At 49.5% G+C, this 15,430-nt stretch overlaps 4 protein-coding genes across 4 annotated transcripts; 2 read left to right on the top strand and 2 right to left on the bottom strand.

Moving 5' to 3' along the window:
• Positions 1-413: 413 nt before the first annotated feature.
• FPSE_11788 (uncharacterized protein) lies at positions 414-6,706 on the top strand (the record flags this gene model as incomplete). Its single annotated transcript, XM_009264905.1, has 5 exons — positions 414-491; positions 577-772; positions 823-2,421; positions 3,319-3,658; positions 3,742-6,706. The coding sequence occupies 5 exons, from the start codon at positions 414-416 to the stop codon at positions 6,704-6,706; spliced, it is 5,178 nt and encodes a 1,725-aa protein (XP_009263180.1).
• Positions 6,707-7,099: 393 nt separating this feature from the next.
• Positions 7,100-8,388, bottom strand: FPSE_11789 (uncharacterized protein; the record flags this gene model as incomplete). The annotated part of the gene is made up of 4 exons (XM_009264906.1): positions 7,100-7,228; positions 7,282-7,415; positions 7,471-8,057; positions 8,333-8,388. 4 exons carry the CDS (start codon positions 8,386-8,388, stop codon positions 7,100-7,102), a joined length of 906 nt encoding a protein of 301 aa, XP_009263181.1.
• An 854-nt stretch (positions 8,389-9,242) lies between these two features.
• Positions 9,243-12,368, top strand: FPSE_11790 (uncharacterized protein; the record flags this gene model as incomplete). Its single annotated transcript, XM_009264907.1, has 6 exons — positions 9,243-9,294; positions 9,474-9,700; positions 9,767-11,365; positions 11,415-11,666; positions 11,720-12,169; positions 12,228-12,368. 6 exons carry the CDS (start codon positions 9,243-9,245, stop codon positions 12,366-12,368), a joined length of 2,721 nt encoding a protein of 906 aa, XP_009263182.1.
• An 869-nt stretch (positions 12,369-13,237) lies between these two features.
• Positions 13,238-14,422, bottom strand: FPSE_11791 (uncharacterized protein; the record flags this gene model as incomplete). The annotated part of the gene is made up of 2 exons (XM_009264908.1): positions 13,238-14,265; positions 14,326-14,422. The coding sequence occupies 2 exons, from the start codon at positions 14,420-14,422 to the stop codon at positions 13,238-13,240; spliced, it is 1,125 nt and encodes a 374-aa protein (XP_009263183.1).
• Positions 14,423-15,430: the final 1,008 nt, after the last annotated feature.

The raw sequence follows: 15,430 nt of genomic DNA, 5'->3' as shown, positions 1-15,430 counted from the left end.
GCAATACATGGTAAGATATCTAAGCAAGCCCCGGAGTGGGAGATGTCTATCTAGATGTATGCCATATGAACAATACTGTCCCCGAATAGATGCTGTAGGTCATATAAAATGCGGTAAAATTTAACAGTTCTGACCTCCTATGAAGCTATTCAGAGATGAGCACTCATGATCGGCCCCACATGTCGATAAATGGTGGTTAAGAGCTGAGAGGTTGGTCCTTAGCGCTCTGCAACGGCCCCCACTTTACTGCCGTCATCCACATGGTAGGTATCCGTATGGAAGCTCCAGCTCCAACCTGTACCTGACTGACCCATCATCCATTCACAATCTCAGTATAACTGGCTGAGCTCACTCATTCCTACTCCTCCCAACATTCCCTTCTCCAATTCCGTCAGTCGTTTTGAGCCGTGCAAATGGCTCCTCGTATAGAATTCAGTATCGAGCAAATTCGAAATAAGGCCCGCAAAGACCTGCTGTATTTGCTTGAGGGTGTATGTTCCCACCGCCTTGCCCCGCGACTTTCAAGTTGCCTCGCTCATATGTCGCGATCCCAACTCACACTTCACTTCTATCTAGGTCCGCGGAAAGAAAAATGTCATCCTCGATCAGAGTCTTGTCGGTCCAATCGGAACTATAGTCAAGGTCGCAACTCTTCAAGAATATGGAGTGGACAAGTTCTTCATTTTAGAGAATGACAACGCCGATACAAGCCAGCGCAATGTCGTCTTCATTTCTCGGGGCGAGTGCGGTCGCCATGCCGAAGCCATAGCAGGTTTGTGGAGATCTTCACATTCTGAGAAACGCAATCTGACCCTGACCCAGCCCAAATCAAACGCATACAGCGCGAAAGCCAAACAGGGCACGAGTTTCACATCTTTTGGATCCCTCGCCGAACCCTCGTATCCGACAAGTTGCTTGAAGATGCCGGTGTATTGGGCGACGTCAATATTTCCGAACTGCCACTTTCCTTCTTTCCTTTGGAGAAAGATGTACTGTCCTTGGAGCTCGACGGATCGTTTCGCGACCTGTACCTCTCGAAGGACGTTACACCAAACTTCCTAATGGCGAAAGCCCTTATGGAAATACAACAAAACCATGGTCTCTTCCCGCGAGTGATCGGAAAGGGCGATAATGCAAAGCGTGTCGCAGATCTGCTTTCACGTATGCGCCAAGAGCTTCTTGCCGGCGAAGGCACAGCTGAAGCAAACAAGATAGGGCTGACGCCTAGTACAACAAACGAGAGCGTCATTATCATTGATCGCGAAGTTGACTTTGTCACACCATTACTTACTCAACTCACATATGAAGGCCTCATAGATGAAGTCTTTGAAATACACAACAACCAGACCAAGGTTGACACGACTGTCGTTGGCGCACCGGCGCAGGCGTCGGCTGCAACCTCACAAAGTCGCAAGCGAACGATACAATTAGACTCGACCGACAAGCTATACGAACAGCTACGAGACGCCAACTTTGCCATTGTTGGTAGTTTACTCAACAAAGTGGCTAGGCGACTACAAAAGGTGCAAAGCGATTACGAAAGTAAACACAAAACCAAGACTATTGCAGAGCTCAAGGACTTTGTCAGCCAACTACCAGGATATCAACAGGAGCAACAGAGCGTGAAGACGCACACGGGTCTGGCAGAAGAGATTATGAAACACACCAGGACAGACGAATTCAAAGGACTTTTAGAGGTCCAACAAAATCTTGCCGCGGGAGCCGACCCGTCAAGCCAGTTCGATGGAATCGAAGAACTAATATCGCGAGACGCTCCGATAGCGCAGACGTTGAGATTGCTGTGTATCTATTCCTGCATATCTGGAGGCATCAGACCCAAGGAATTCGACCAGTTCAAACGCCTCATCCTCCAGGGTTACGGCTACCAGCACCTGCTTACACTCAACAATCTCGAAAAGCTCCAGCTTTTCTTGTCGAAATCTTCACCTCTGGCTGGAATGATACCCATCCCAGGTACCAATGTCGGAGCCGTAACAACAGGCAGCAAGACGAACTACACTTATCTCCGCAAACAGCTCCGGCTCATAGTTGACGAAGTCCAGGAGGACGACCCCAACGACGTGTCATATGTGTATAGTGGCTATGCTCCTCTCTCTATCCGCCTGGTTCAATGTATCCTGCAGAAGCAATATCTCCTCTCTGTGACGAAAGGTAACAGCGCGAGCGCGGCGGGAGCGCCCCCAGGCGTCGGTACGCAAGGTTGGCAGGGATTCGACGAAGCAGTCAAACATGTCCGTGGTCAGACATTCTATGAGCACCAAAAGGGCGAGGACAAGGCTGTCAAAGCGCGAGCTTTGCTCTCCGGCAGCGGTAACAAACAGACTGTTTTTGTTGTCTTCGTCGGCGGTATCACATTCACAGAGATCGCCGCACTAAGATTCATTGCCAAGCAGGAAGAAGGTAAGCATTCTCACTACCCTAGGTTTTCCTTTAGTCGCATAGAATTTAACATTGGCTCTAGGGCGACGAAATATTGTCATTTGTACAACGTCGATCATCAACGGAAATAAGATGATGGAATCGACGATCGAGAAAGAATCGTTTACGAAGGAGAGTGCGCCTGTCGCAACGGCATGAAAGTAACATCTACATAATACCTATCTAGAATATTGTCAGCTGGCTGGCTGCTGCTTCGGCATGTTTTATGCTGGCGCATCAAGATTAATAAAGAAGAGACAGGATACATGGCTACGTAGAGCTCAGAATCAGGAGAATAATGGTTGGTTTCGTAATTGATTCTGATATATGACAGACAAAACAATGCTTGAGGTGCAAATAGTCGCTATAATGAGCACCAGACCCACAGATACGCGACTTCTGATTTGGCAACAGCGTCGCACGTGATTGACTTGACTTGAAGGTTACTTTCCATTCTGAGGGGCTGAATGGCTGACGATGAATAGCAAGTTCCTCTTAGACAAAAGAGCCAAAAAATTGACGAGTAACTCATCAATTAGGTACCATTTTTTCTGAATTAACCATGGACTAGACCTTGTCAGCCGAATCGATAACGAAAAGGGCTTGGTGCCGTAACGAGCCTATAAACTACAAATCCTCTCACTTGTCATTGACTCTTTGACATCGAACGACTACGGCTCATCGCAAACCAATCGCGGTAGGTAACTTTTATAGAAGTCTGTTCCAATTCTATGCGCAAATCAACTGATCACTTCAGAAGCTTGTTCATTTCCTGTCTCAAATTTCAAATAATGCGATTCTCCTCATTCATTTCACTCACATTTCACGTCTCTTGATAATACGATTCGTTCCACCAAGCAAACCTTGCTACAACTACAGACCAATACCTGAAGAAGCCACGAACCAACGCCGCTATGGGAACAGACTTTGGGCAGAGCTTCCGTAAAGGAATCGGCATTCGGAAGAGGGACGTTGACGAGGGAAACGTCATTGACTCGGTGCCGCCGTCAGATACCTCACCCATATCAGGTGTCCCAGGCCGGATATCACCTCCTATAACCCCAGACGTTGTTTCGGTTCCGCAATCACGGCAGACATCTATGGAGATAGCCTCTGAGATTGCTCCGGAAATCGTGGTGTGGACTGAGGACATGGATATCGCCAATGCTAGTCCGGTTGAGTCTGACGATGAGCTGTCGAGTCTCAAAACCGATTTCGAGTGAGTAGTATATTGCATCAATTATATGCACTCACCTAACCAGCCTTGTTTCTCGACTTCCAGAAGTTTCTAACTATAGTTAGGGAAGAACCACTTCAGGTCGATGCCGACCCAACCCCGATGCAGACATCCGCTAATGGCGGTGCTGTCGGCTCTTTTCCATCGTCATTATCGAATCTCACAGAGCTGTCAGACCTCTCATCGATACCATCAACGGCGTCGAGTAAGGCTACTACCCCTACGCCAGTCGAGGCTGAGGGTTCGCAAGACCAAGAGCAACCGATCGACGAGCAGCCCTCTTCTCATCAACAATCACCGTCTCACGAGGCTGAACGCTACAATTTCAACATCAGGCCAAAGGCTTCAATCCCGACCGATATCTCGCCTTACAGGTATGCATCAGAATGCATCTCGGCTGCCGAGTCGAGCCGACTTAACCCTTATGCCCTGCATCCAGAAGAATATCACCTCCTTCGTCATCACATATCTTATGCACAGGTCACAACATACCTCAACGTCAGAAATGGGATCTTACGTCTATGGTTGAAGCGTCCTTGGGTTGGCGTGACACGATTAGAAGCAGTTGGGTGCGCAAATGCCCGCTGGTTCGATGCAGCCAGTGTTTGCTATGATTGGCTTGTTCGTCGAGGTTATATAAACTACGGGTGCGTGCAGGTGCCGGAAACCGAAACGGAAGACAGCATTGCTCCGGTTAGGAGACAGAAGACAATCGCTGTTATCGGTGCTGGAATCTCCGGGCTTGCGTGTGGTAGGCAGCTAGAGGGCTTGTTCAAACAGTTTGCCGATCGATTTCATGAGCGAGGCGAGCCGCCGCCTCGCGTCGTTGTGCTTGAAGGACGAAGTCGCGTTGGAGGAAGAGTATACTCTCGCGAATTCCGAACCAAACCCAAAGAGCCAGTGTCAGCCTTTAAAGGCAAGCGACATACTGCAGAGATGGGCGGGATGATTATTACTGGATTTGATAGGGGAAACCCAATCAATATCCTTCTTCGAGGTCAGCTCAGCCTGCCGTACCATGCATTGACGGCGGACACTACCATATATGACAGCAGCGGAAGAGCAGTTGACCCTGTGCGGGATCAACTGGTTGAGAAGCTGTATAACGACTGCCTAGATCGAGTCAGCGAGTACAAGCATAAGAACCGACCAGCAAAGCTTATCGAGGGCAGGCGGGATCTTATTGAGGAAGGACGAGACAGTCCTGGCGATGGCAGCAAGACCATGTTCCAAGAGGAAGAGGCTGCCGCAGCGCAACCATATGCAGCACCAGTAGCTCAACAAAATGTCCCAGAAAAGGTCAACTTAATACCGGTGTCTTCAGACAAGCTTACTGGCCGCGTACATATGGAGTCTGGAACCCCTGCAACCATCAAAGCATCAGACAAAGCAAAGCTTATGGGATGGACAATTCGAGATTCTGCTGAGGGCGAGAACATCGACTTGGTACCGGCAGTAAACGAGGGGGGTGCAACCTTGGGTTCTGTTCTTGACTCTGCCATTTCTCAGTACAAACAAATTGTTGGTCTGAATGCTCAGGATCACCGACTCATCAACTGGCATGTCGCCAACTTGGAGTACAGTAATGCAACGAGCCTGCATAACCTGAGTCTTCCACTGTGGGACATTGATGCGGGTAACGAGTGGGAGGGAAGCCACACCATGGTCGTTGGCGGCTACCAGAGTGTTGCTCGTGGGTTGGCTCAGTGCCCAAGCCCTCTCGATCTCAAGACCAAGTTCCCTGTCAAGAGCGTATCCTACCATACTGGTGAGGGTATGGCGTCAGCCGCGATTGAATGTGAGGATGGCTCAGTAGTGGATGCTGATGCCGTTGTCTGCACTGTTCCTCTTGGTGTCTTGAAACAGAACAACATCGTCTTCAACCCACCTCTCCCGTCGTGGAAGACCGATGTCGTTGGGCGCTTAGGGTTCGGCATATTAAACAAGGTTGTTCTGGTATATGATGAAATTTTCTGGGAGCAAGACAGGCATATATTTGGCGTATTGCGGGAGTCGGCAAACCGGCACAGTACCTCGCAGAAGGACTATGCTACAAGCCGTGGTCGCTTTTTCCAGTGGTTCAATGTTTCCAATACGACTGGCTTGCCATGCCTTATTGCCCTCATGGCTGGAGAAGCAGGCTTCGAGACAGAGCACTCCAGTAACGATAGCCTTGTAGCCGAGGCAACAGAGGTGCTGCGCCGTGTCTTTGGTAAAGACGTTCCTTATCCAGTCGAGGCTATGGTAACTCGATGGGGCTCGGATCGTTTCGCTCGAGGAAGTTATTCTTCTGCTGCTCCCGGTATGCAGCCTGAAGATTATGACGTTATGGCGCGGCCCGTTGGAAACCTTTTCTTCGCAGGTGAACATACTATCGGCACACATCCGGCTACAGTACACGGCGCCTACCTGTCTGGCTTAAGAGCAGCTTCAGAAGTGTTGGAGGCTCTGATAGGGCCTGTTGAGGTTCCAACTCCTCTAATCCTGCCTAGGGATTCTGTTCTGCTACGCAAGCGAAAAGAGCCTGCCAAAGACCTAAAACCAGCACGGCTGCAGGCCTATGAACAGGATATACAGGCTCATATTCAGGCGAAAATTGGAGATAGACCTTCTCGCCCGGCCAAGGTCGCTAGTAACCCATATATCCTTTATAGCAAGGATTTATTCGATGTTGCACGAAAGAGATGCGAAGAGAACCGAAAACCCGGCAGGGGTGGCCGTGCTGTGCCCAACGAAGTTCGCATCATGACATCCAAGATGTGGAAGGAGGCTACGCCTGAAGAGCGTAAGCCGTACGAGGATCAAGCAACTGAAATGAAACGAGGCTACGCCGAAGCTGTGCAGTCCTGGAACCAAGCGACTGAAAAATGGGATCGTGAGTCGGCCGCTCTGAGGGCAGCTTATGAGAAAGAGAACCCCTTCGATGCTTATAAAATGCAAATGGAAGATCCTCGCGAGGCATCATACAAGCAACGTCGGACAAGAAATATCAGTTATGCGGAGGACGGTGATAGCGATGTTGGGTTCTGATAACACATTATAGGCGGCGTATATCTTTTCGGTTGGGTGTTTCATGGGCGCATGGGTATATAGCATTGTTTGTTTTAATGGCGCTCACTCTTTTTTGAGGGCATACTGTCTAGATATATAGGTGCACGGCGTTATGCACAAAGAGGCGTTAGATGGGTCCGTCATTGAGTCAATTCACATAATATAATTTTTACTACAACGCTAAGCGTTACTCTTACAAGCTTCCTGGCATCATTGCTTATTCTCTTTTTAGATTGCCATGCATATAGACTTTATGGGCTACTAAGGAATTTATTGAAGCTTTGATACAATGAGGGAAACCATGCGAGGATGGTGACCCGTTGGCATTTGTTACAAAGGGAAGCATTACACCCCGACTTGTACTCCCACTCCTTACATGTCCGCAGAGGCAGTAGCACCAGTGATAATCTCGACCAGCTCTCCGGTAATGACAGCCTGTCGGGTACGGTTGAAAAGAATCTGGTACTTGTTGATCATCTCACCGGCGTTCTTGGAGGCGTTCTGCGGGAATTATCAGTAATTGTTCATGTGATTAGAGTTTCAGTTATACTCACATCCATAGCGTTTCGTCGGGCAGACTGCTCGCAGGCGTGGCCCTCAGCAAGAGCCCAGTAGAGAGAGTTGGCAAGGCCGTACTCGCGGAGGCTGCCGAGAACCTCGTCGTCAACCTCGAAAGCGGAGAAGTTGGCTAAAATTTGAGAATTAGAGATTATCTCAATAACGTCATATCTGGGACAACTCACGGGACTGCTGGATAGCCTCCTCGGAAAATGCCTCAATCAAAGAAGCCTCGTAGGTCTGAGCATTGACGAAGGCGTTGTACAGAATCTTGACGTCGGTGTACTCAGTGGGGAGCTGGATGACCTGGTCGGCGATAGCCTGGGCGTCGGCAAAGGTGGGGACACCCTTTCCAATACCAGCGAAGGTGAGTTGGATGGACTTGGCGTTGGTTCGGGAGAGCTGAGCCTTGGCCTTCTCGCCAACGAGGACGAGGTCGAACTTCTCTCCATTGGCGCTGAGTCTGCGGACGTATCGGGACAGACCAGAGTGAATACCACCGCAAAGACCCTTGTCGGAAGAGCAGACGATGATGAGAGTCTTCTTCTCCTCGGTCTCGAGAGCCTTGGTCTCAGCAGACTCGTAAACCTCGTTGGAAGTCTGTCCGTAGGTGCGGGAGTCGTTCATGGCGCGCTGAGCTCGGTTGAGCTTAGTGGAGGCGACGATCTTCATGGTGTTTGTGATCTTCTCGATGTTTCGGATGGACTTGAGACGGTCCTCGATCTCACGGAGAGTCGCATAAGTAGCAGCGGTGCTGGGGACGGCAGTGGCCCTGGAAGCGCGAAAAAGGACGTCATCAGCATTTTCCTTCTCTTTTTTTCGGTGATTATATTTTTTGGCAATTATCGGCTATTCCCCTCCGAGCACTCAGTTGCGTCTGGAAATGATATTTCGATCGGGTGACAGGCGTATGGGTTGTTGTCGTTGTGGCCGAGCGTCGGAGCTGAAGAGCTCATCTCATCCGGCAAACAAATTCTTGATGTTCCCGACACCCGGACGAGCCACTAAGATACTCCAAAGGGGAGGGATGTGAGGAGAGAAACTTACCGAGCGTTAGCTGCAACAGCAGCTCGGAGAGCTGGTCTGGCGGCTCGCGACAACATCTTGACTGAGGATTGGGGACGTAGAGAAAGAGCCTCTGCCAACGGTGGCCCAATTGATCGCGGTACGGATCAATTGATAGAGATGGGGTCGTGTAAGGTCGGAATGAGGTGTATAGGTTGCTGCGGACTAAAGTGTTCAGGTTTGCTCTCGCTATTTTCCCGGGTAAATTAGGTAGCCGACCGGAACTTCTAGGCGCTTGATACTCACCCACTGTAAGAAGCTGCCTGTCTGCCAACTTTCTGTGACCACGTGATCTTTGTGCTGGCTCCACTTTCTGCATGTATGACTAAGGCATGTAAAAAAGCTGCTAGGCCCCAGTTTTCATCCTCCTCGTAGCTTTCACGTCTTCATCCAATCATAACTCCTGTCTTCCTTTCTAGCCCCATCGCTGAGTCGCTGCAACTGCTGCGTTACCAAGGCCTGAACCACTGAGAGTGAGCCCTGCAGTGCCCACCTCACTGCGCTGTGCCTGTCTGCCACTGCCTTGCCTGGGTCCTGCAGCTAGGTCTCTCTCTCGCCTCGCCTTCCCCCGTCGCCGGGTCCGGGCCATTTGTCTTGGCTTAAAGAAACAAGCACGCCGCTCTCTCGACTTATTCCTCCCAATCCCATTGTTGCTGATTTTCTGCTCTCAGCTTCTTGCTAACCCTTCAAAATCCACCCTCATCTCCTACGCAAGGCGTTGAGGGGATCTTTTCCTCGCGCTTTCTCCTCCGATATCTCGCTTTTCCATCATCTACAACAACCTATTCTTCCTTTTCCTACACTTTCACTTTTCAGATCCCAGTCCCTGACCTCATCGCACGTTGGTAGGCGGCAAGCCGCAGAACGAATACTCACTTCCAACCGCATAACCATGAGTTCCTCCGACGACGATCGCCCTTTGGCGAAGGCTAATGGCCATCGACGTAAGTCGCGCTTTGTTTTCCCAATTCCTTGCTGCTTTAGTGGTGCATTTTCGCGATCATGGATACCATCACGTTGGCGTTCAAAACAAAGTTTCTCCCAATCAGCCAGCTGCCTCGGCCACCATGTCGCATACTTTTTCTGTTTCTTGTTCTTGATCTAACAGAAAGTCCTCTTATAGTCTCAGCGGCAAAGATTTCACGCGCCGATGACAATGCCATGGCTCAGTCAGTTCCTAAGGAAGCCGCCAAAATGGCCGGTCTCTCAGTTCGCAACGGTCCCATAGAAGACACCTCGATGGACATCGACGAGCCAGCTACCAATGGTACAGCGAAACGCAAATCACGCAATTCCATCACCAAGGTCAACTACAGGGACGATGAATCAAGCGACGAAGGTGTTCCACTGGTCAGTACTTCATGATAGAGAAAAACCCTGCTGTGGGGCCAGCTTATGCTGACCATGATGTTGCAGGCCAAACGCCAGAAGAAACAGATAAACAAAGTTGCCGAATCCGATTCCGATGACGAGCCAATCATGAAGGCACGAGGAAAGAAGCTCCCACCGTCTTATAAGGAGACCGCGCTTCCCGAGTCCTCGGACGACGATGACGAGCCTCTTGGTGTGAAACTTGCGCAGAAGAAGGCCAATATTGAAAAGAAGGCTGAGAAGGAAGCCAAGGCGATTCGATCCAAGGAACGAGCCAAGAAGCCTGCACCCAAGAAGGCTATCAAGGATGAATCTGATGACGATGTGCCCCTTGCGAGATCTACTGCGACCAAGCGACAGACAAACGGAACCGCCGCGAAGCGAAAGTCAAATGGTGTGAAGAAGGAAGAATCAGATTCTGATGCTCCTATTTCCAAGAAGGCCAGACCTGCTGCTGCCAAGAAGGGTGCGAAGGCGGAGTCCAAGAAGGCAAGCGAGAGTGATGGTGAAGAAGAATTCGAGTGGTGGAACGCGCCCAAGAAGGAAGACGATTCCATCAAATGGACCACTCTAGAGCACAATGGTGTCTTGTTCCCACCTGACTACGAACCATTGCCCAAGAACGTCAAGATGCTCTACGACGGACAGCCGGTTACTCTTGCGCCCGAGGTCGAAGAAGTTGCCACCTTCTGGGTTGCCATGATGACAGCCGCGTCGATCCATCACCTTGAGAACCCAGTCTTCCGAAAGAACTTCTTCGAAGATTTCAAAGTATACTGCGACAAGTATGGTGTGACAGATGCTCAAGGGAAAAAGGTCGCGATCAAGTCACTGGATAAGTGCAACTTTGACAAGATCAACGACTACTGGACCAAGAGGGTGGAACAGAACAAGACCAAGAACATGACCAAGGAAGAGAAAGAGGCTGCCAAGGCCAAGAAGGACGCCCTCGAGGCCCCTTTCACCCACTGCACATGGGATGGCAGAAAGGAGAAGGTCGGCAACTTCAGAGTCGAACCTCCGAGTCTCTTCCGTGGTCGTGGTGAACACCCCAAGACTGGCAAAGTCAAACAACGTGTTCAGCCAGAGCAGATTACCATCAACATTGGCAAGGGCGCTAAGATCCCAGAGCCTCCCAAGGGTCACCAGTGGAAGGCGGTGCAGCACGACCAAAAGGCAACCTGGCTAGCCATGTGGCAAGAGAACATCAACCAGAACTACAAATATGTCATGTTGGGAGCAGACAGCGCTATCAAGGGTCAAAGTGATTTCAAGAAGTTCGAGAAGGCTCGAGAACTCAAGAAGCACATTGACAAGATCCGCAAGGACTACACCAAGGAGCTCAAGAGCGAGATAATGGCTGATCGCCAGCGAGCAACCGCCATGTACTTTATCGACAAGCTGGCTCTCCGAGCTGGAAATGAGAAGGATACAGAAAATGAGGCCGATACAGTGGGCTGCTGCTCTCTCAAGTATGAGCATGTCACACTTGAGCCTCCCAACAAGGTCACATTCGATTTCCTTGGAAAAGATAGTATTCCCTACAGAGAGACGGCTGTTGTCGACGCCCAGGTTTTCAAGAACCTGAAGCTCTTCAAAAAGGCACCCAAGACAACGGGAGATGATCTTTTTGACCGTCTCACAGTAAGTCGTTTATAACTCTCAAGCAAGTCATCAACTAACAAAATTACAGACCTCTCAACTCAACAAGCATCTGACCAGCTACATGAAGGGCTTGACTGCCAAGGTCTTCCGTACCTACAACGCTTCCTTCACAATGTCGACTCTGCTCAACAAGCTTGGCAGCGACCCTCGCTCTCGCGGTACGGTTGCCGAAAAGGTGAAGCTGTACAACGATTGCAACCGAGAAGTTGCTATTCTGTGTAACCACAAGCGAACCGTTGGCGCCTCTCACGAGCAACAAATGGCCAAGCTAGGTGACAGGGTAAGTTCAGCGTGCATTATGTTTAACACCACGGCATACTGACTTTCTTTTAGATTAAAGGCCTCCGATACCAGCAATGGCGCACCAAGATGATGGTACTTGACGTTGACTCAAGTTACAAGAAGAAGAAGGGCGCTGCCTGGTTCGAGAAGGACGAGGAGCTGAACGATGAGTGGATCAAGGAGCACCAGCAATTCTTGCTCGAGGAGCAGCGCACAAAGATCCAGAAGAAGTTCGAGAAGGACAACGAAAAGCGAAAGGCTGACAAGGAGAGACCCCTGCCTGAGAAGGAGCTCAAGGAGCGACTTCAGGTTGTGAAGGAAATGGAAGCCAAGTTCAAGAAGGAGAACAAAAGCAAGAAGGTTGAGGCTGAGGGTCGAGGCGCCACCGTTGACAAGTTCCTAAAGGCTGTGGACAAGTTCGATGAACGCATCAAGACACTTGAGCTCCAGGCCCAGGATCGTGATGGTAACAAGGAGGTAGCTCTCGGCACCTCCAAGATCGTGAGTCTCTCCGAACACCCAATCAACTACGTTGCGTCTTACTAACCATTGACAACAGAACTATATTGATCCTCGTCTCACTGTCGTCTTCTCCAAGAAGTTTGATGTTCCCATCGAGAAGTTCTTCTCCAAGACACTTCGAGACAAGTTCCGATGGGCGATCAAGTCTGTTGAGGATGAAGACGATTGGACCTTCTAGGTCAACGTAAGAAGGGTTGGCGTACAAAAAGAGAAAAGCGGGTGGCTTTTGGTTTCTTTGCTTTTACTTTACTAATTTGCTATTTTTTTGGAACGTTTGTAAGAATACTCAATCGATGCTTTCAATATGAGCAAAGAGGAAGAGGGAGGCGTAACGTCGATGATGGGCACATAAATAGAAGCGCAAGCTCGTCACGCATGTGCGTACTTACGAAGGAGGGTGAACGGACAAGGCGACGGACTATGAGGCGCCGAGACGGGTTATCGGGAGCATCTGGGCTTAGGAGATTTGGGCGGCAGAGACTTTGTTTTCTTTAGAGGCATATATAGAAACACTATACGTGTACCAAGGGGCTGAGCTCATGCTGAGATTCAATCCGTGTCTCCCAGCAGAAGGATACATGCCAGCTCAACTTTTGGGGAAATTCAATTGCTATATATGCATTTTCATGTGCCAATCAATACAGGTGAGTGATAAAACAAGCAAAAGCAGTGAGCATAGATTGGTGAAGCCAAAGTGTTTACGATATGACAAATAGTCAATGGTTGATTGTACAAAGTTATTATTCTATCTATAGTTGATATATATCTATTCGTGCATCCTCTTTGTTGCCCAAGTCCATTGCGCCGTCGCTGAAAACAAACAAACCAAGAAATCAAAAACCCACGTGGGTGTAAATGCTATATATATACAGATACTCTGCAGCAACGCCAACCAACCATGTCATGCAAATCAGGTATCACATCCAATCCTGACAATGTCCCTGAAGACTTTGTACGTCTATATCCTGCCAATGTACAGGGGCTCGGCTCCTTGTAATATGTCGAATCATCATCATATACAGTGAAGGTGAAAGAGGGGTTCCTTCTTCAAACAAACCTTCCGGCAAAGGCCATGATGCCAGCAAAGAAGGGAACAACAGCGATGAGGCTGTGGAAGGGCTGAGAGGAGCTCATGGCGCCGTTTTCAGCAGGGATGATCTTTCCTTCGGCGTTGAGGCGCCATCCTTCAGGAATGGCACCGCCAGAAGGACGGGAGCCAGTCCAAGGCCATCCAGTCTGTGTAGCTGTGGCGGGACTTCCGTCCTCGCCGATACCTCCAACAGGGACGTTTCCGTTCTGCGTGGCAATGGTTCCCTGGGCAGTAGCAGTTACGGTTACGGCATCACCGTGCTCATTGCCGTTGATCTCGCCGCCAATAGACTCGATAGATTGCCATGAGCCAGATTGGTCCTTGTACTTGTACTCATCGCCGGTAGAGTAATCTGTGATGATGACACTCCTGACCTTCATCGTGAAGGGGCCCTTGGAGAAGTCTGTAGGTCCACGCGCCCACTTGACAGTTCCAGGAGGGTTCGTGTTGGGATCGCCACCAGCCCAAGATCCAAACTTGACTTGCATTGGGGTTTGAGGGTATTGGTTGTCGGGTGCATCTCCAGCGTTTAGGGTGCGGATGACGGTGCCGCCAACCATCCAGAGAATGCGGTCCTTGTTCCAATCAATAGTATATGTGATCCATTCTCCTTGTGTGTTGGTGATGTCGTGGAACTCGCCACGGTTGTATGAAGTGGTCTGGCCCTTTCCAAAGAAATTGGACTGGATCTCATCATTGTCGGAGCCGAGCCACTCGATGTCGATCTCGTCGAGATCATCGGACTGGAGAACGAGCGAGGAGACGATACCAGCGCCAGGCGCAGCCTTCATTGTAATCTCGACACGGCCGAACATGATGTAGAAGAGGGAAGCGAGTTGAGGCGCATCGTTGGCGCGAGAGACGGTGAAGGAGACACCCTCATTGTCGTACTTTGGAGAACCAGAGGCTGCGAAAGAGTTTACTGCGCCTTTGGAGAAGTCGATGTCGATGCTCATGCCTAATGCATCGTTGTTGGGACAGTTGGCTGTAGAGAGGAGCTGTCAGTATGTGGTTGGGTCGGTGGATAGTGCGACGATGAACTTACTGCTGTGTAGGGGGTTGCATGAACTCCATGTTTGGGCTGAGACAGAGCTAAGGAGCAGCGCAGTAGCTGCAACTGAGAATCTGGATGGCCACCTCATGATGGTCTATATGTGATGCGGTGTGATATGATATGTACAGTGGGAGTGGGAGTAGAGATAGATAGTCGTCGATACACGCAAGCAGTAGTGGTGTGATTTACTTATATCCGAGTATTCGTTATAGACTGGACCCGACTTGACTTGACTCGAACTTGACGGTGTAAGGTAGCAGTAACACGAAAAGCGGTGACTCGAGTCTTAAAGTGGTTGCATGAGAAAGATTAAAAAAGGGAAGACTTGCAGTTGGATAGTTGTGAGGGAAAAGGCAGAATAAAACGGTGAGAAAGGACTTAATACCAAGACGTCGACACGTCACGTCACGGCCACACTCGTCACCGTATAAACGTTGACCGGTTTTCCGGTTTCTTATTTTTTTTACGGGATAATTGTCTTGGGCTTGCCGCGTAATGGATTAATTGGTCTCCATTAAGTTTCTTCTCTTTTAGTAGGCGACTTGGCGCCCAAATAATTAACTAGGAAATTGAGGGGAGGTTGGGATTCTTTTCTTGGTACGAGTCCGTGGGGTTGGAGGTTGGTAACCACGGTAATTCGGGTGGCTGGAGGTTTAGTTCTAGTCTAGTCAGGTACGGATAGTGGAAGACAATAAAAACTGAATGGTTTCTACCACAATTACGTCTTGGTATTGATGAAGAGTTGATGGGAGTTCTGCAATACTGACATGATCTGATATGGATATTGTCTATTCACCGTAGTATTATGTATGCTCCATAGCCCATAACAGCTATACAATGCCTTGTTTTCACCGCTTCCATCGAGGGTCCGTTCTATCATGCCGAGTTTTATTGTCAGTTGATCTAACCGGTCACGGCCCGTGTGGGGCCGTATATCTGCTTCGGATCCCCGTTGCCGGCCGATTAGCCGTTAGCTACCCTATACTTTGTGTCTTGAGATTGAACAACGTGCTCTTATGAACTGAATTTTTTATAATAATCACGAATCACAAGATATTCAATGTCAGTTCTAGCTTTTCGCCCTCATAAAGTACAA

This window comes from Fusarium pseudograminearum, chromosome 4 (genome assembly GCF_000303195.2).
Source record: "Fusarium pseudograminearum CS3096 chromosome 4, whole genome shotgun sequence".
NCBI lineage: Eukaryota > Fungi > Ascomycota > Sordariomycetes > Hypocreales > Nectriaceae > Fusarium > Fusarium pseudograminearum.
Note: the sequence above shows the minus strand (reverse complement) of the source record. Positions and strands in the feature narration are given on the sequence as shown.